The sequence below is a fragment of the Polypterus senegalus genome, chromosome 14 (assembly GCF_016835505.1).
Source record: "Polypterus senegalus isolate Bchr_013 chromosome 14, ASM1683550v1, whole genome shotgun sequence".
NCBI lineage: Eukaryota > Metazoa > Chordata > Cladistia > Polypteriformes > Polypteridae > Polypterus > Polypterus senegalus.
In genome coordinates, this window is record NC_053167.1 from 52,330,386 (window position 1) to 52,352,676 (window position 22,291).

A 22,291-nucleotide genomic window follows, 5' to 3' on the forward strand; every position below is an offset into this window, starting at 1 on the left:
TTACTAGCTATACTTTAAGTATAAAAATTGTTAATGTGATGCTGACAGTTTTGAAAGAAAAAATATTTTCATTAATATTTAAAATATTTCATGGAAAATACCAAACATCAACTGCGTAATCCTGTTATTATATATTGCATTTTATCACAATACAGGAATATACAGCAAATGTTGAGTTCATTGCCAGATTTGCTCCAGTGATGAGAAGACTTACTGTTGGTGCCCAATGCTGTAAAATGAGGAATCTTTAAATAAGCACCACTTGTACAGTGGGATTCTTGGTCACATCTCATAGTTGTTTGCTTTTGCCTTCAAAGTATCTATCTATCTATCTATCTATCTATCTATCTATCTATCTATCTATCTATATAGTGCCTTTCTCATCCATCAATCGATCTATTATATAGTGTCTTTAAGATCTATCTATCTATTATATAGTGCCTTTCACATCTATCTATCTACTGTATTTATCTATCTGTTATATAGTGCCTTTAACATCTATCTATCTATCTATCTATCTATCTATCTATCTATCTATCTATCTATCTATCTATTTCTGTTCTGGTATTCTCCTGTAGAATTATCTGATATAATTTGATATTCATCATTTCCACAGATGAGTTACAAAAAGCACATTTGTATTTGTATGTGAATTATAAGCAACTACTTGAAATCTTATTACCACTTTAGCAACTGAAAAGTGTACACAATATTGAAAGAGATTAATATCTGGAAAAGCTAAGTGTTGTATATGGTTAGCTAGCAAGAAATTAGTAATGCACCTTAATTTCACACCTACTGTATAAATATATAAACTGTTTAATCAAAAAAGTCATTGTGATTGTGACCTCTTTTTTGGTTAAATTTTAGTTATGTTCAATAAAAGAGCCTGTGGAATATGTCCAGACGTCCATGAGTATACACTGCTTAAATGTCAGAAACAATAACTTGCCAATCTTTAACTAAAGACATTGGTTGTGTCGTTTCAAAATATATAAGCCTGCGAGCTGATCAGATAGGATCTGGAATTTGATTTGTTTTAGATAAACCCAAAAGTTAAAACTCTGAACTACAATCAAACATCTGTAAATAAAAAATAATTCTTTACAAATGTGTAAACTTTGTTAGGTTTTGTCCTCTTTTTTCTTCCTGCTTTCTTTTTTTTAACTTTATTGTTTCTTGTTTGATTATGAAGTCATTTGTTGTATAAGTTCGACTTGATACTATGCAATGTTATTTTATTTCAATAAAATAAATAAAAATGTGTTTTGTATTTTTGCACTTCATCTGTTTTCATTTTAGCCACACGGTGGCGATGCTAAATAAGTTTTCCTAAAAACTAACGGCTTAGAAAATGATGGATATATATGTATTTGTATAGATAGATAGATAGATAGATAGATAGATAGATAGATAGATAGAACACTTCTTTCGGGGCACATTAAATTTTGTTTAACAGTTTAATCTTTAACTCCATCCTAAATGAACTTTTCCTTTGAAAAAGATTTTGTACAAATTTCCAACACATTGAAGCATAAAATACTTTGCTTGCTTGCTTGCTCGCTCGTTACACTCTTAAAAATAAGTGTGCCAAAGTAGTGCTTCTTGAGCGGTGCCATATGTAAACCTTTTGTGGTCCCCAAAGGAAAGATCCGCAAGAGGGTTCCACAAAGAATCTTCACTTATTTAGGTCTCTAATAAGCTCAGTAAATAACCATGAATAGACCATAAATGGACTCGAGCTGCATGCAGTACTATTTATTATACATTATAGAATTTATTTATTTATTATTGTTTTATAAACGTGTTAGGAACCTTTCTAAAGCCAAAGAACTAAGTGCATATGCAAAGAACCTTTCGCAGAGTAAAATGGTTATTTGACAAACAATATTTCTACGAGGAACCACACAACCAAGTAAAGAGCCATTTTAGAAGCATTACTTTGAAAAGTGTAGCTGTCCCTCCTTATATTGTAAAAAGTGCGAGTAATCCGCCTTTCCAGTTCGGGTCGTAAAGTATAGTTTTTGTGACTTTTTGGTGAAAACCTACCGAAGTTAAATCTCCTTGACTTTTTGAAAATAATGAATAAATATATACACTTAAAAATCAACGTATTTGCTAACCGACAAAGTGACGGCCGCAGGAGCCAGAGGATGCTCGCTTCAGAACTCTTGCTAAGTCTGGACGCGGTGCTAGTAAATCATATGCCACTTTAACACAAAAAGAAATGAACAATGGGAATGATGCATTACCAGTCTTTTCCAAGTAGGCACTGTAAGAAGAGTGAACAAACGAGTTAAACTCGAGTTCCTAAAGACGAGGGGAAATAATCATGCAGCGATGCCTTCAATGTACCGCCTATATAGGTAAATGAATTACATATTCAGCGCTTTGAAGTGTAGCGGTTTACTTTATCAAATTCAAAGGTAAAACAAAAAATTATTTGCAGATTGCACTCCGTTAAAAAAAACAATAAGGCAACAACAAACTTTAACAACGTGCAGTAAAGATGCATTTTTTTTACAAATGATCTATTTGCAAAAATCAAAAGTCAAACAGTAATACATTTTTTGTCTAATTGTAAAGTTTATCGTTTAATTTCACGCTAAAAAATAAAGGGATGTTGAGCACAAAGCAAGTTTTAGTCTTAAGAATTAAAAGATCACACAAAGACAGAAGCTGAGTTAACAGGCCAATACTTGGAGTGTATTGTAGTTGTAATGGTAATTTGGCCCCCTCAACCACAAATTACAGAAAATGGATGGATGGAAGGATCATGTGGTTATTGCAATAATAACTGAGAAAACCCGCCGTTTTTTTGCATAGCTTCTGTTCTGAAACATTTTCGTTCTTGTACAGGACAGGAAAAAATTATGTTACATTACCAAATAACTAAGGGATTTGATATTGTACGAAACAATTGCATTGATGCAGCCTAAAAAAAGGTTATGCGATTCACGCAGCCCACAAATCAACAAACGATCGTATCAAACATTTGTTTGTCCTGGCTGCTTCGCATGCAAACTAGAAACCATGGCTGGACGGGACGCTGTTTCATGGAGGGCACATGCAAGCACACAAGTTCTCCATTCTGGCAAACTAACGTGTGCACTATGGGTGTAATCGGAGTACATGCAGAGAACCATCGCTGACCCAGGACAGCATGCCAGCTCCACGCTGATTACACAAATCGAAAGTTCTATTGTGTTATTCCTTTCAGTTTTTAAAGTGTTTACGTAATATCCTAAAATAGAGTGCAAGCATACACAACACACACACCCGTTAAATATCGAATGCTGAATAACAGAGAAATGGGCAATAACCAGGGGGATAGGTTAGGTCAGCACAATTACGTAAATCATCATATTTACAATATCTCAAAAATGGCAAAATCGACCCAACCTATGAAGAGCATTATTTGCATCCTCATTACCATCATTAATCTTATATTGAAACACACAGTGGATGTTCAAACTCTGATATTAAAAGGTTTTAATCCTATTAATTAAAACGCCTCCCTGATTGGGCGGATAGTTAATCCCAGTAGGCTATACTCTCTACTAGCCAGCAAGTGGGACGGAAAATGAGTCACATCCTGCCCAGGGCTAGGGCTGACACGCTGTGCAGCTCCATCAACAAGAAGCTCGCTTAGATTCATTGAAACGCCTCAGATACTTTTAACAAGCTGAAGGATCAGAAAAGAGCCGACGGAAGGCAAAAAGACAAGAAGTGAGCTGACAGGATAAACGGAAACGCATTCAAGAGACCAAGAGGGATCAAAAACTTTCTGTTCCTGCTGACTTACGTTAAAAATGAACGTTGGAGAAGAAGATCTTTTCCATGGCTCTGATAAGAGAATGAACGAGCTGAAATCGATAGGCAGTGACACGTTGATTGATCTGACCCAGAGGTACGGCCAGGCAGCTTTCACCTTTGGCGCTGGCCATGGTGCTGCAAGTCCGGGGCGTTATGCGCGACCGGGTGAAACTGACTTCCTTTCGAGCGCGACTGCAAAGTCCGCGGAGAGTGGAGGAGAACAGACCAGTGACGACGACGACAGTTTCGATCATTTGGATGAAAGGAAAAGGGGATCTGCGTTCGATGAGGATAAACACACCGGATCCCTCACCAAAAAACCGAAGGAACAAAGATCGTTGCGGCTGAGCATCAATGCACGAGAGCGGAGGAGAATGCACGATCTCAACGACGCGTTGGACGGGCTTAGATCTGTCATACCGTATGCGCACAGCCCCTCAGTAAGAAAACTCTCGAAAATTGCAACTTTGTTGTTAGCCAAGAACTACATTTTAATGCAAGCACAAGCGCTGGAAGAAATGAGGAGGCTGGTCGCATATTTGAACCAGGGTCAGACATTAACATCTCCCATTCCAACGGCTTTGGCACCATTTGGACAAGCAGCTGTTTATCCTTTCACCGGGACTGCTTTGGCTACCTGTGCAGAAAAGTGTACTTCCTACACCGGGGCACCCTCCAACCTCTTTAAGCACTGCAACGATAAACCTTGATGTCGCTAATCTGCTCACTCATTCATTCACGCGCCCATCTGTCAGTCCTTTTACTTATACTAAGACATTATCATAATACATAATCCTATACCATATTTAAAGGACATCTTTCATCCAGAAAAAAAATAAATTAAAGACATGTGCATTCAAAAACGCTGTTAACCTTAAAACTTGTGTTTCTTTTCTAATTACTTCCTATATATTTTTTTTTTTGCATTTTCCTTCAACAACATCAACTGAGACTGAAAATCCGAGCAACTAGTAAACAGAATTTGTCATTGCCTGCTAATTGTACTTTAGGTGCAGAACCTCACTGCAAGGAAACTAAGCGTTTGCAATGTAAAGACGTGTTTCGTTTCACAAATGACAAACTATGTATCAACACAATTCAAGTTGAGCAACTATGCAACATCACTCCACCGCAAAAAAAGTCAGCTGTGAATATTTTACTTACTGTAAGTTGTGTTTGTTAATTTGACGGGATTCTTGGTACTGAATGAAATCATCACCAAATATGAGACAGATATCCGTGTGAATTTACACAAATATATGTACTGAAAATGTTGATATTTGAAATTGCACAATTCAATTGATTGTACTGCATATATGTGCGATATTACTCTGGCTCCAGTCTTCGGGTTATAAGGTGTGACTCGAAGCGTTTGAAAAGTACAGACATTTGAATTTCATATTATATTGTTTATATGTGTTTATAATAAAAATGCATCAGTATTTCCTGAAAAGTTTTTCTCATATTTGAAAGTTCTTTTTATCTCGATTTTTTTTTGTCTAACTTTTTTTTCTTCCCCTAAACTCTATTCCTTTCTCATTATGTGTCTCTGTTGTACATACTTATCTCTTTCAGTGTCTATTGGGTTTTAACAGATCTTTATGAAAAAACAAAATGTGTAATTTCCTGCAGATTTTATCGCGACAATCCTGCTTGCAAACAACATAGCAGTTGTAATAACTTAAAACATTAAGCAATCAAAATGAAATGACATAAAGCAAGAAATAAAACTTTTTTTTTAACTATGACAGAACAGAGCTAAAGGGTACTTTCAATATTATTATTGGTTTAGGATGAAATGTATTGTTGATTAAACGTATATAGGCCTGCTGTTCATCTGCTAAATTGCTTTCTACTGGATTAACGCATTTAAGATTGTGTCTCTTTAAAATGATATTAAAAGCCGCCTTTTAAATTAAAATGTTTAATGTGAAAGCAAAAGCATTTTCTAATGGTTTTGCCATTCACCGTTTTACAGGGCAAATCCTTCTTCAGATTCATTTTTGGGCAAAATTCTTTAAATGTTTAGAATTCAAATTTGTATTGAGATATTTAACACGCTGAGGTACTTTAATCCTGACTTTATTTTAGTTTGACCAGTGTACAGTAACATGGACAGAAAGAAAGAAAGAAAGAGCCGATGAATGTTCTAATAAATGGACCCTTCTTATAATCAAGTTTTCATGGATGTGGACTGGCAAATGGAAAAAAGAGTTCAGTAATTTAATTCCATATTTCAATAAAACTGTTTCTTTTTATCATTAGTATCTTCGTTGGTTTTCTAATTAACTTCTTATTGCTCATTATTAAAGGTGATATAAGAACTATACTCTTCATTTACATTGATGTAACATTTTGGATCACGGAGACCATAAATATGCTGGCTTTAAGCAACGAGACATTGCTGTGTCAGGATTGCTGAGGGGGGGAATTTATGAATAGCCCCAGGGTGCAGAGGACCTGTCTTTAAATATTTGTGTTACAAAGCCTCTGTGCACCTACAGTACTCGTGCTATTAAACCAATTTTGATGGCTGTCTACACTGTTAAGATAATTCGAAGATCATGTGGGGTAGACTATCATAAGACTTCTCCCTATTTTCAATTTTAAATTAGCAGCAAATCCTACGTATATTGCAGATCGAAGTCGGATACCTAGTCCTGAAAGCAGGTCATTACTTAACATATTTCAAAGAAATCAAAAAAGTTAAACATTATGAGAAAATTAAGTTATTAGCACAAGCAAAAGAGGCACGGAAAATAAATTACCCTGAAAAAGTACTGTGAACGGGAGACGATTTTATAATTTTGAAGAAGTATCCTGAAGTACACACTTCATCATAGGAGAGCTCTCCTCTCAGATCTTAGCATTTTAAGGGTTTACGTCCAGAGACTATTGCCAGATTTTGCCTATCATTGTTTAAACTTTCGGGCATTGCCTGCTTCATTTTTCACTAATCCAGCGTTGAAAGTTTAATTCCTTAAATATTTTCCCCTCAATAAACAGACTAATATCAAGGAGATTCGCTCTATAATACACTTTTAAAAGTGTCATTCACTGTGCTCAACTCTGAGGCACCTGAACTCAGAATTTTAAGACACCACGTGTGATCGTGTCCGACAGAGACACTGAAGGTAACGCAAAATAATAATAATAATAATAATAATAATAATAATAATAATAATGATACACTATTTTTAAAAGTCGTTTTAAGAAATGCGAGGTATATTTATTATTTAAATTTTACTTCATTGTCAGTAGTACAATGTCAGTATTGTACCAAACAGACGACACACACGATTATCAACTTCCGCTTAATAACTTAATGAAATTAAATTTACTCCGTAACACTTAAAACACTTAAAACTCACATCCTTTAAGCAACTGTTCCGATTTCCGTTAATTGTCTCAAAATTGAATATTCTTAAAAGGTGAGAACATACTTATTGTAATGTGTATCCATTCAGATATCCTGGTTTAACTGTAATGGCGTAAAGGTTACTACACAGTGCAAATTCAAATAATAATTTCACTTTACACTTGATAATTTTACTACTTCTAAGGATGCTGGCTCGATAGACTAAGCTAATTTATTACATTTTTTTTGGAAATACAAACATTTTTCAAAAAAAGTCATATTACACAAATGTATAAAGGACAATATTAAGTGTATTCAAAACAGTATCTATTTATGCATTGTATTTTGTCTTTCACTTCTATCTATCTATCTATCTATCTATCTATCTATCATATAGTGCCTTTCACATCTATCTATCTATCTATCTATTATATAGTGCCTTTCACATCTATCTATCTATCTATCCATTATATAGTGTCTTTCACATCTATCAATTTATTATATAGTGCCTTTTCTATCTCTCTATCTATGTATGCAGGATAGTGCTTGTAAAAATAAGTATGTTTTTATTTTTTTCTTCCTTCTTATTTTATATATGGAAAAGTATAATGAACCACAACACATCTACTACATTTGGATTTGTCTTTGAAATAACCCACCACAGTTTTAACCCCTTTCCATAAGGTAGTTAGTTTGCCTGACACCAAAAGGATGCATTGGTTATCATTGTGCACTCCATTAATCTCAATATCCATTGCTGTAATAGTTGTGCTTTACTAAATATATGAAGTGTTTCAGTACAGCACTACAATGAAAGTTATAATGTATTTTGATGACTTAATGAATGATGGTGATATAACACGGGGCTTCGCTAAAGTCAATATCAGATGTAGAAAGGTACTGTAGTTGTGTACTCTGATGATTAACCAGTACTGTAAATGATTTTTCTTGTCTCTTTTGTGGCGAGCGATAGCATGCTATAAAAATGCAATCAAACAATTACAACTGCAGAATACTCTGCTCACTGTTGATATTAAATTGCACATAAATTTCTTTTAAAGTAGCAGCACCTTAAATCCCAGCTCACAGATGACTGTCAGTTTAACTTTATACACATCATCTGTTTGTGGTGCGTTGAATTTTACCTAGATGGAATGTTTTATAATTAAACTAGTTAAAAAGTAGCACACTTCTAAGGTTGCAGTGGGCCACAGCCTTTCCAAGCAGCACTGGGCACAAGGGAGAAAAGAGTCCAAGGCAGCCCCCTAGTCCATCAAAGCACCCACTCATGCTCATGCTCGCCCACACAGGGCCTGTTTGAATTGCTAGTTGACGTAACCCGTGTATCAGTGAAAAAATTGGAGCACAAAAAGAAGAGAGAATTGCAGAGTGCACAGTGACAGCAACTGGGTGTCTGATTTGAACACAGAACACTGGATCCATGAGGTGGCACTACTACCCACTGTGCTACCCTACTCAATTGAATTCCTTTGTGATTACTATTTTTATTCATGAAGAAAAGCACACAGAAACATATAATCTAAAATTGAAATTAATTTACTAAATAGAGAGAGAAACAATTATAAAACATGTTTACAAATGCTGGACTACACGGGACTAAGCAGTTGTCCTTTAGCGCAATTATTATTGTTATTATTATTATTATTATTGGCATAATCATTTTATCAGTTAGTCAGTTGGTCAGTTAGTCAGTCAGTTCCCAGCCTTCTTATTTATGTTCTTGATCTTCAAACAGAATGCAGAATCACATCATCGCCTTTGGCAGTCTAGAGCATGGTGAACATTTTCACTTTATCAACATGGCAGCCAACCTGTTTCTTTCATGATTTAAATTGATTCATCATTTAATACTCAGGTGGGGCTGCAACATGACCAAAGAAGAGTTTTAGCAAAGTCTACCATTTTAGCTATAGCATTCAAATATTCATTGGCAAATTCAGTTCAATGTATCCTTCTTAAGTGTGCTTCCAAATAACGTGACGTGTACTATACATTAATTAGAAATATAGTGGAGGTAAAATGCATGCAACATTAACACCAAACTACTAAGCTTCTTTTATGAATGTGACTATTTTAATAACTTGCAAAAAGAGAGTCTAACTATCATTTCTGACATCATTTTTCTTATTAGTGATTTGGAAAATATTTACATTAACAAAAAATAATCATCAATTCAATGGAAATACAGAGCATATCCATCTATTTTTTTTTAATGTATTAAAGGATAAGTTAATTTGATAATACAAGGTTGCCTTCAATGTATTTATTCACATAATGTAGCAATATTCTTTAAAATTATTGGATGATTATGAATTGCTGTTGGTGATTTAATAGTAGCATTATGACTGTCTGCAATAGTAGCTAAGCTGTGTACTCATCTGCCTTGTCCCGTGAATTTAAATTAGGAAACATTTCAGTGCTGTATCTTTTTCCCTTATGTTAACAGATTTTTTTTTTTTGTTTCTAGGCATTTTAAATCTTACAATAATATTATGTATGCCTGAGATAGAGTCTCTCAAGTACATGGCAGGTATCTGCCAGCAAGAGTTTGCTGGTAAGCCAGTCATTGAGGCTTGACGGCACTTTCTACACACGGCTGAGCCTGACAGCACATCAGAGGCCAGGACTGGATTTATTCTGACTTACAGCAATGACGCTTTGCATAGCCATTGAACTTGACAACATTTAACGAACGCAAGCATTCATTTTGATTTTTTTCATGCATTTATTGTGTATTTAAAAAATTACATATTAATTCATAAGAAGCTTGTACTTTGTCTAGGACATTAGATTCATACACATATATACACGATACACTGTATACAATCACTCAACCTTAGTTTTAGATAGCAGCCTTAATTATATGCACCAACAAAAGTTTATTTAGGAGCAGCCAAGATTACAATAGATTATTAAATAAATGCAGCAAGTATAAACTAAAATGATTTACTGATGGATATAATGAATATGAACAGAACTATGAATATATATTGCAGATAAATGAATAAAGGTAAAAAGAAATGTGGGAGCATTTCCTGTATATCATACATATACAGTATATACACATATTATATATTATAAATACATACTCTCTCTCTCTCTGTATATATATATATATATATATATATTTATATATATATATATATATATATATATATATATATATATATATATATATATATATATATATAATCTATCTATATTTGGGGTTAATGCACTGTATTTACTGTGAATTCTTGCAGGGATCAATTCACTTATCAAAATACACTAACAATACATGGCTTCATATATGGCTTCAGTAACTGAGTTCCAAGGGTCATGACCACCTTTTTTCACTTGTTTGCTGCACTGATCTTCAATATAATATAAAGTAAATTTATTCAAGTAAAAAACATGTAACCTGCTTATGTAAGAGTGGTGTAAGTGTGAATTTGGAGGAAGAGTTTAGCAGCATGATTTGAAAGTAATTTTGACTCATCACATTGCATTGTAATAAGCAGTTTTGTGCTGTGAAGGATTTATAAACCTGAAGGTTTTATAGTAATTTCAATACATTCGTACAATTAAACATATATTAATGGAACATAAGCAAGCACAATCATTAGTTAATCATGCTAAGTTTTCTTCTAATTTCCTTAAGTAAAAAATGCTTAAAATGTAAAGAAGTAAAAAAAATGACATACACATTTTATATTTATATACAGTCTGTGTGTATATATATAAAATGTAATGTGTATATGAATAGTAGAATGTGCATACAGTATGTGTGTGTGTGCATATATATATATATATATATATATATATATATATATATATATATATATATATATATATATATATATATATATATATATATAGTCTAAATGTTTTATTTATTTATCTTCACAGACTTTTTTTCCAAAACAAAAAATAAAATTTCCTTTATGGCTTTTCATATTCTGGAAGGATAATGGCAAGGTTAAATGAGCCAATTATTTCCATAGAAGGCAGACAGTCAAACCAGAGGCAATGGTTTGAAGCTAAAGACACAGAGGCAATAAGATGCAAGGAAACTGAAGCAAGTGACAGTTGGCCTTTTTGGTTCCACGTGGTAGCAATTCTGTGTCTTTATCTGGCCAGCAAATTAGCAATAATAAATAAATCGTTCATGCTAATCAAAATTAATTTTAAAGACTGTAAATATCAATAAATACTCAAAACACTTAATAGAGAAAAGGAGGGCATTGTCATATGCGATCAGCTGTATGTCAACACATTATGCAGCTTTTCTATGTAATTAAGCAATTCTTAGTATTTGACTTCTTGTATATCATGTTATACACTAATGGAGATTCTTCATAGGGAGTTTTGAGCCACAGTTTTCTCTAACTCTTATTGTTCGCATTCTAGTTTTCTTTCGCATTAGTTTATTTGAAATCAAAAGTCTATAAATGATTACATGGTAAAAACAGAATCTATTTTGATTTTTAAACCAGTTTCATAACACTACATTTACTGATAGAATAAGCTACTTTATTTTCTTGGTATGTGAACTTGTATTCCATTTTTGATAAATAAATTGCATTCTGCTGTTATCAGTGTAAGGGTGCCAGCCTCTCTTTTTTCATACACTAAGAAAATCTTCAGGGTAGTCCACATGTCCTCATGACTGCTCTTTCCTCTAAGCCCCATTTTGTCTAAAACAATGAAATCGTACTCAGTTGGTTCTGAAAACACTGTGATTTAGTCCGACGTCCAGCAAGTCAGTCTAAATCCATTGGGACTACATTCGTTATTTTAATAAGATGAGGGCAAATCTGCTACATGGCCGCAAACTCCAAGATGCCTGAACAATGTAAAGCGTTTGCCGACTGCCACAAGGCACCTGACACGATAGATTTTAATCGTCAGTATTGTGGGGATGAAGCAAGCAACAACATATAGGTTTAATTTTAATAAATGATGCCTTGATGTAAGCAGATATGTCAGAGGTTTATAAATTCTACTAGTATTCATAAGCCCACATTAAAAGAAATACATTAAGGGCAAAAAAAGCGCGGTCAGCTGAAAAAAGGTCATATTCGATTGGGCGACAGAAGCACTAGGAGCTCACCAGTTCCTTCTTGATGGAGTATCAGAGGTGACAAACAAGCAGGCTTATCCCAGACATGCTCTAATCATAGTAATGGGGCCCCAGTAATACGGACTGGTGGGGAACTTTGGGCAAACCAGAGACATAACGGAGTCAAGCTGAAGTTCTTCAAATAAGCATGATGAAAGAATGCTGTCACTTCTTACAAGAAAACAAAGTGCTCATTAATTAGTAACAGTGACAATGTAATTGACCATTACTAATGTGCAAAGTGCCAAGTGTTGGCGGATGCAAGGTACAAGCATACAATAGATCAAGTTCATTTGGTTTGGCTGACTAACTTCTGGTACAATGAAGAATATTTTTAGATTTTCTTACAATCACTAGCAGACTTAGAATGACTTTTCATTGGAACACATACATTTGTTTGACCCTATAATAAATAGCTAAGTTTACAATGGTGTAATGGGTGTTGTCACATTATTCCTTAAAAAAACATATGGAACATCTCACATCAATGACAAGAATCCATAAATTAATTTAAAAGAAAACTGGAAGGCATAACAGTTTAATTAAATCAGAATTAGGTGAAACTAAAGAAAAGTATACATTTCCTTTCACTTGTGGGGCAGATTTGTATAACACACTAATACTTTTCTTGTTTCTTCGAAATTAGTTTTGCTTAGTAAAAATGCAGCACTAAAGATTACAACCTTATAAAAATCCTGGCATTAATTAAAAAAAGGTTATGTCAGTGATTATCATTGTTAATTTTGAATAGTTATATTTAAAAATAATATTATGGCTATTTCCAAACCAGAGAAAAGCTAAAACGTAATAATGAGTTAATGAGAAGCATCATGATTTGGACTGTCAGCTGCACTTAACCTAATTTATGTGCAGTGGATTAACAAACGATAGTGTGACTTGTCATATTTAACATAGTTAAGCTCATATTCTAGGGCGAGTTATCTGCTTTTTGTGAAGATGTGACATGAAGTGTGGGTGCAGTTTATTAGCCATTTGAACAGCGAACTTGAGGAGCATGAGCTTGGCTCTGGGTAACGCTATATTGAAAAAATCAGAATAATTCATGAGCCTGCCAAAAATTAATCTGTTTTGCAAGTAAGTTCTAAATGTATAAACAGGCTTTGATTCTCGACTGGATTACTGCCGGTATGAAGTCTACGTTTAAATAATGCCTGGGTGTTCTCGGGTTTCTCCACGACCCAAAGGTGCAGTGTGTGATTTGGATTAACGGATGATGTGCCAGTTGTAGTGAGTGGGCATGGGATTGTGTATACAGGAAGCATACACAAACTTAGCTGGTCTTTGCCTTATGACCATGCAGCTGAGAAATGTCCTCCATAATCGTACAAAATGTTTTGACGGCAAAAGGATGAGAGGACATTTTAAATTAAACTTCTGTTAGTGTTTCTTTTATAATTGAGTCTTTATTTATTTTTCAAATGAAGAAAGTATATATTTTTGTTTCAGTTCTTGATTACTCATGCATAAATTGAACAGAGAAAATTAATATCACTTACTGTATATTTGGGGTTTTGGATTGCCCTGGTGAAATTCTGGAGTCCATGGGTTAAACTGAGAATCTAGTTCAACATCCCATTAATGTCTCACCTATAGTCGTGTGGCCCAAGGCATGTTTTAATTTGAATTATCAGTGTTCTGAGTCCTGTAACAAGGTGAAGAGTACCATATAATAATACATTATTTTTGCAGTTACTGTTAAAAAGCATATGGGACTCAACATTCAGTGATCATGCATAAGAATTTTTAAAAGCTCTTGAAGCACAGTAAGGTAAAAAAAAAATATGCCTAAAAACAACAGGTAACATTTCAGCATATTTTTTATAGTCTGTTGTGGAGATCAAGTCACAGGTTTACTCTGCAGTGATTTTGCATCGAGTGCCTTTTAAATGATATAAAGGAAAACATCATTTGAATTATAATAAAATAAAAGCTGTCCAAAGACAAGCGGCTTCTATCCTATACATATACTATACATCGTGATAATAGTAATGGCATAATTTTTCTAATCAACCCCAGATCAGTCAATTTAAAAAGAGACAAGCAGAAAGATGCGGCATAGCACTGTAGGTTTTCAAAGATATAAATGAAATGCCTTAAGAAATAAAGGAGATAATTTGGCCTGGGTTAACCATTAAGTTTAATATATGAAATTGCAGCTGCATTTAGAGCAACAACTCCTTCTGGTGAACATCAAATAATTAAAAAAATGTTAACTCATTTTTTAAGAAACATATACTGATTTGTTTCATGTTAGTGTAAGATGAACCAAATATTTACTTTTAATTGGAATACAGGCATACAATGTACAGTGCAATAATACTTACACATGAAAAGAAGCAGACAGCAGGAATTTAAAATCCATAGACCGGATCAGTGCTATAATAGGCATTACAAGCCCAAAAAAGAAACAAATAAGGTTACAATAAAGCAAGCAAATATGTCTGGTGGCCGCACAGAATAAGATGACATATTGCACACTCTAAATATATATAACAGGAATAATTCCAACAAAAGTATAAAATGCATTCTTTATTTAATCTGTTCTCATATTTATTCTCAGATTTCTTTCGGTCAAGTACATGCAGCCTATAGGGGGCACCACTGAGCCCTCAAGCCCCAAATACACCAACACCAACAGAAGTCCCGATTTCAAATATTATTCACAAATACCTCTAATGGGCTTCTCTTAAAGGTTGCCGAAGTACAACTACAAACAATATTCTTCTCTCTATCTTTCCTCTACTTCCACTCCTCCCAACTCTGACTCCCTGAGGTGAGATGCTGGCTCCCTTTTATGCTAGACCTGGGAGTATTCCCAGTGTTACATCATTAAATGTTGGAAGCATTTCCGGGTCAGATGTAAGTTCCTTAAAGTAGAAACCATCTCTCCCTGCAGCTCCACCTGGTCACACCCATGAAACCCAACCAGGCTGTCAAACAGGATTGCAATTCCCAACCTGTCCTGCATGTATCTATGCAGGCACCTTAGCCCAGGAAGACTCTTCCATCTGTTGTATTGGGGGAGCAAACAGTGAGTCTTAGTGATATCCCCCTGTCCTGCCATTAAACTGGCCTCCCTGCCAGGTAAGGAATCTTACACCATCCCAGCCAGAACACAAGCTCATGCTTAGTGTTCATGACATTCAGGATGTCATCATTAAATTTTAAATTTAATTTTAAATGTATACTTTACAATATTTTAAGTTCAATTCAGTTGATATTTGAATTCAAATCTTTAAGGTATAGTTTTAGTTGAGGATTGGTCAAATATTAAATACTTCTTTCCATTTCTTTTAATGATTATTATATGATGCAAAGCGAAAATGCAAAATGAAACGGGAAATTAAAATAAAAACTTGCCTCAACAGTGTTCCCCTCTTAAGGCATGGACTCAGGATGTGTCCATCTAGTCTTCCTGGAAGGTGAATAGGAAATTGTCTTAAGAGATGAGGAGCATGGATGTTATCAGCCTAAGAGCCACACTGACATGGATCTAGAACTGACAGTACTTCCTATTTATTATCCCCATCCACGTGGATAGGCAGATGTGGCAAAACTTTTCTACAGTATAATATGGAGTACAATGGACAAATGTAAGCCTATAGATGTAAAAGGAGAGGTGAATCTTGAAAAGGCTAATCTAAAAGTAACCTACAGATTTAATTATGGTATGTGGTCCAGTGTACCAAGGAGCCAGTTTATGACATGGAGCATGGTGTGAAGACAACAATCTATCTCTCGATGTTGACAAGACAAAAGAGGTAATCGTGGACTTCAGAAAATCACATCCTGCCCACATCCCACTCAGCACCAATGGTTTAGATGTCGAGACTGTTAGGAGTACCAAGTTCCTCGGTGTGCACATAACTGAGGAACGTACGTGGACACATAACACCTCATCACTAATCAAGAAAGCCCAGCAGAGACTACACTTCCTGAGGTGACTGAAGTGAACAAGTCTTCCCCCTTCCATCCTCACCATGTTCTACAGAGGCACCATTGAGAGTGTTCTGACCAGCTGCATCACTCTCTGGTATGGCAACTGCAACATATTCGACCGCAAGCGCCTGCAAAGATAGTGAAGACAGCAGAGAACATTATTGGGGTGCCTCTCCCTTCACTACAGGACATACAGTATTTTACAAATGCAGTGTTCGCAAGGTCTGCAGCATTGTGCAGGACCCCTTACACCCCTCACATGGACTTTTCACACTTCTGCCATCCAAGAGAAGATACTGCAGCATCAAAACCAGATCTGCCAGGCTGCAGGAGAGTTTTTACCTCCAAGCTGTCAGACTCCTTAACACCATGCTGCCCCCTGGGATGTTCCACACTGCTTCAACCACCTCAAAAAACAGAACTTTTATACATGCAGGCCACTTTCCAGCAAAGATGAGTATCATGTAGAAAAGAACTGAAAATCTCATACTGACCTTTAAGTATTTGGACACTCTTGATATCCTTCTGCTGTGAAACATTCGGACTTGTCATTGTTTACATATGTCTTAAACAACTATTATCATACACTGATAATTTCTGTATTATGTATATCTATTATTTATTATATTACATATCTATTGACTATATTTATGTATCTAGATTGCAAATACCATACATTGCATCAATGTTCATATTGCTAACTACATGACAATATTTCTGCTACTTTTTGTCTTGCCTTTGAACAATGTATTGTCTTGTTTGTGTTTTAATTTTAAATTTAAATTTTAATTCTATTTTTAATTTATTATTTGCACATCATGTTGTTACACTGTGGACCCTGAGCTTTGCAATCAATTTTGTCTACCTATATACTTCTATATGGATGAGATGACAATAAAGTTCACTTTGACTTTAAGCTGTCTGACCTTTCTGTGTTTGCACACCACAAACTGTTTATCAGAGGTCTCTGCAGTCTACAGGTACAGCTGTACTAGCTTCTAAATATTACACAACCTACTGAGATACCCCACTAGGTTAGGTAACAAGGAGGCCACTGACAGAAAATTGAACAACGGAGGCTTAAAGCCATACAAACACTTGAATAATGGCATTTTAGTACACTTCTGGATCATATTCAGCAGTCAAATTTATTTCACAATCAGTTTTGGCATAGATATTTGGGTACTCTGATCAGTAGTCAATGGAGAAGTAAAGTCATTTAGTCAAATGACTGCCTGTATAAAAATATCTGCTGATTCTTTAGCTCTTGGTAGCTTTTTGAGTAGCAATTTAAGTAATTTCAAGAAGCTATTCACAAATACAAGAAGAGGAAAGATCAGATATAAAATCCATTGTGATGGCCTCCCATTAGTGACTAGGGGAAGGGATTAAAGGGATTAATAAATCAAAGTAACTGAAGAACAAGCCATGTATGGTTGCCTAACATCTAATCATCTTGTATTCTTTATATACATACGTTTTTTATGGTCTGTAAGTATAATAAAAGGAAATGCAGCTCCTTCTAGCTAGTGTCATAAATCCTCAAGTGCTAAGCCAACAACTACCTTCATCATAGTTTTGTTCTGCTAATGTTACTTTTTAGAACTGATAGTGAAAGGATGTGTCTTGTTTATATTAGGGATTTTTTGAGATAGAAATGCTCCTACTCCAATATTTGACTCATCAGCTTCAATAAATGAATGGCAAAGAGGCATCAGAATGTCTTAACACTGGTGTTGTTATGAGCTAATCTTTTAAAGAGTCACAATGCCTTGGGTTTCAAGACTTCAAATTGTCTAAGGGTCTATTTTTTGTAAAAGATGAACTAGACAAGGTGAGAGCAGAAAAGTTCTTAATAAATTGTCCATAACAATTGACATAAAGCTCTTTGGACTTGTTTAATACTGTCTGTTTCTTTCCAATTAGAAATAGCTGGTATTTTGGATTAATCATTTAGGTTAAACAGTGGTTAAAAAAGAACCTTATCTTTGTGAAACTCCTAGTTGTCTGATTTTACAAACAATTTGTTTTTTCTAAGTCTATTCAGTAACTCTTTAACATGTTGAATTTAAGTATCTGTGAAAAAGATTAGGATATCATCAATATAGACCAACACAAAGATTCACAAAGAAACATCATGAAAAATATCATACAAAAAAATTTAAACATTAAAGGAGTATGAGCTAATCCAGAGGGCATAGCCCTCTATTCATTATGACTATTATTAGTCATATTAAAGCTCCTTCCTTAATAATAAAAAGGTTAAATGTATTTCTAAAATCAAGTTTGGGTAAAAATGATGGAGCCAGTGACGTAATTTAACAAGGAGGAGATGAACTATGTAATTATTTTTAATGGTTACATTATTGGGTTCTCTGTAGTAAATACAAGGACACAAACCACCATCTTTGATCTCCACAAAGAAAAAAAACAATATTACTCCTGGATAGTCTAATAAAACCCTTCCTAATGTAGTCTTCCATTACCATAGATTTGCCTTAGAGGTTTAGATTGTATAAAATGTACCCTTGGGTAATAGTTGGCAATAATTTAATCGAACAATCGTAATTGCAACGGGGAGGGGTAATTCTAGCGATTTTTATTTGATAAAAATGTCCTTAACATCTTCACAGTAATAAGCCTTAATGTCAATCATCTTAAGAAATATTACTGGGGAGTTAATCTGTTGTAAGCAATATGTTTCACAAAATGAATTAGTGATCTCCTTTGTTGATTAATCAATTTTCAGATTATACTTAACAGAGAAGACCAAACCTATTATAATCTGTACCATGTGAGTCTGAATCACAGAAAATATCAAAGCTGCACTATGTAGAATACCTTGGTTATAAATTGGAATTTTCTTTAATCTTTTTGTACCATTTTGTGATTCTTCTTCCACAAAATATGTGTCTATTTGTGTTTTTTTTCTACTCACAGAATTCTTTAATTCATATTTTGCATTTATTTCTTCCTGGAAGCTTGTTAAATAAATTTATATATATATTTTCATCGCTGTTACGTGACACCATTTTGTTATATTATGGGTGCCACCATGGACTGGGAGATGAAAATATTGATAAATCAATAAAGGGTCAGAACAGAAAAAAAACCTCAACTGTGTGCCAAAATCATAAACACTAAACAGAACTCAAAGTCAAAAGAAATGATGCCAAAAGTTCAATAACCGTAAATTAAATGTAGATGCATTTACACACATTTGAGAATTATCTACACTCTTAAACAGGTAGGAATTGTATGGTTTTGACCTTTAAACTTGGACAATGACAACATTATACATCACAAATGTATGGCACCCATAAACAACAGTTCACAAAATGGTCGTGCCCATGTAAAAACAAAATAGTGGCAAGTAAAAATAGAAATAATAATGCAAAATATTTTTAACACAGCAAAAACTGAAATAACAATGCATTTTTTTTTACTAAGTCAGAAACTAATCAAAATTAAATTAATAGTAAAATAAAATTCTGCATGGTATCAAACCTCCAATTGCACCACAACCATGGTATTAAATAAAAAATTAAATGTGAAATAAAGTAACAACTGTTCAATTGTAACAGGTATTGACTAAAGAAACATTGCATCAACTCAGTGAAATGATGTTCCAGTAACTTCTCCTTTTCTTAAATTAATAGGGTATAATTACCTATTTTAGCAGACTGGGCTTGCACTTTTACACATTTATATTTTGAGCACGAAGTTCAAATGTCCATTCCAGTCAATCTTTATGTATTGCCATAAAATTTTTATCCTGTGCAGTTCTATGGCCAACTTTGCTTTTTTTTCCAGCCTTTGTACAAGAAAGTTAAGGTTATTTTAGATTTTCTTAATCCTGACTATTTTACTAATTGTGCAGGTTTTTTCATAACCAAACTAGCATAATAAATACTTACCTCTCCCTCTTTTTGCTGCATATTCCATCCTACATAAATTAGATCAACTTAATGCAACAATGACTTTAGAACACTAAATTTGAATTTCTGTCCAATGAACACATAGGGTGGAAAGATGTTCTGGTTTATTTTTCACACATTTTGAAGAAAACATCAAGAGGTAGAAGGATCAAAGTATGCAGACAGAAACAAAGTCTAATTAACAGGCAGGAGTCTAAGCACCAAGATGAGTAAACCAAATCAAACATCAAAGGTAGAGTAAAAACGTAGTCTGCCTACAACAATCAAGTACTGCGTTTAGAATTCTTTTTGTGAGACTGATCCAATGCCCAGATAATAAGTAGATAGTGTTTTATACAGAGAATATGCTTCTCCCTACCTTTAGAATTTATTTATAAAGAGCTTAACTGCAGAATTCTATAAAATAAAAAAAACAACCCAAAAAGCATTCAACATGTTTTTCAGAGCTTGCTCTTCATTTGTTAGTCTACAATGTCTTTGTGCGTGCATATCTGTGCTAGCGTATAGTAATAGATGAATGGGGACAAAAGTATATTTAAGCATACATACATAAGGTGAAAGCTTAAACCGTTCTAAAGGAGTTAGGATTTTAATAAAGCAGAAAATAAAAATGAGGAAAAAACACATTTCTTCTGTTCTTCACTTCCTGATTTGTCATTTAGTGTAGTAAAAACAGTGTAGGGTAAATGAACAGGGAATATCAAAAGGTGGAAAACACAGAATTCTATATTGCTGGTATGATTGATGTAATACAGCATTCTTAGAACTTTTAAAAATTCAATAAAGAGATTAGCTGTGTCTACAGTGTGCTTAGGGTCTGTTTTAGCCCCTGGTTTGCATGCATTTCACCCCTTGCCCCTCCTGTAAGTGTATGTTTCTATGTATCATGAATCATTTTTCATTCACATTATGGGAGAAGCATTGGAGCACTGGGCTGTGCTGTGGAATATGGCTTGTTTACTCTTGCAAAAGCTTGTTAATATAATGCTCCAATTTTTTTTGTATATCTTGCTCGTTGTAAGTGTTTTGGCTGCTTCTGATCTTCTTCGTTTTGGATGGTATCTTTGTTTAGTGATTTTGATACTTTTCTTGCTATTTGTGTCTGCTTCGTTTTGTTTTGAACCCCACCTGTTTACTTGACTCGCCCATTGGAGTAGATGTTCATGAAGACACTTTATTTTCTCCTGTTTTGTCATGGCTTCAGTCCTGCCTGCTTGAGTACATCTGTACTCCTGTCTTAGGTTGGGACTGCCACCTGCTCTCCACATGACTACGTGTCACAACGCAGTCCAGAGGCTAATGCTAAGGACCTGCTTTGCACACACTCCTGCCTCTGTGGGTTTACTTAGTTGACTGGTTGACGTGTGCCTGACAAGATGGGGATCAAACAAATCCATCTACTGTGAGGTGACAATGCCACCTTACATCCACCCACCCTCCCTTCTGGACATGATGATTAAGCTTTTTGTTTAAAGTGGTTTAATTATTTTCAATTTGAAATTAAAATAATGATTACTAGAAGATATAATCTTTAGGTATTCTGTACCAGGCATTAGTGTGTGTTGCTTTTTACTCTAAGCTTTTTTAATATCATTAGTTAAGTGATTAGAATCCATTGCTCTGCATTTCCCTTGGAATAAACCCGTCTCATATACTTAATCTTTTGTTTTCTGTCTGCTTTCTCTGGTTTGACTAAAGCTACTAGGGAATGTGAAGAGTAAAATGCAAAAGAAAAATAACATTTATAAGGAAATGTATCATTTTATATTCAAGTCATATTAAAAGATTTCATATCAGTAGAAATAATAATAATGATTTATGTGTTTAAGACTAATATGCTGACTGGCACTGTAGCTTCATATCTGTAGCAGTTAGTGCTTTTTATATCATGTTTATGTGCTCTTCGAAGCATTATCATAGCTTTTTTTCTGCATGTGGTGAACAAAAATGGATGAGTGCATAAGTGTGCCTTTTGAAAAACTAACACCCTCTCCAGGGCTGTTTCTAGGATCACCCCAGAACACTGCCATAGAATAATGATGTTCACAAAATGGATGCCTGGAGAGGCAGATTAGGCTGACTGAGAGCTGCAGACTG

The 22,291-nt window shown here is 34.5% G+C and overlaps 1 protein-coding gene across 1 annotated transcript; it reads left to right on the top strand.

The window, feature by feature from the left end:
- Positions 1-3,553: 3,553 nt before the first annotated feature.
- LOC120515203 (class E basic helix-loop-helix protein 23-like) lies at positions 3,554-5,564 on the top strand. The gene has a single exon (XM_039735959.1). The coding sequence runs from the start codon at positions 3,813-3,815 to the stop codon at positions 4,524-4,526; it is 714 nt and encodes a 237-aa protein (XP_039591893.1). The 5' UTR covers positions 3,554-3,812; the 3' UTR covers positions 4,527-5,564.
- Positions 5,565-22,291: the final 16,727 nt, after the last annotated feature.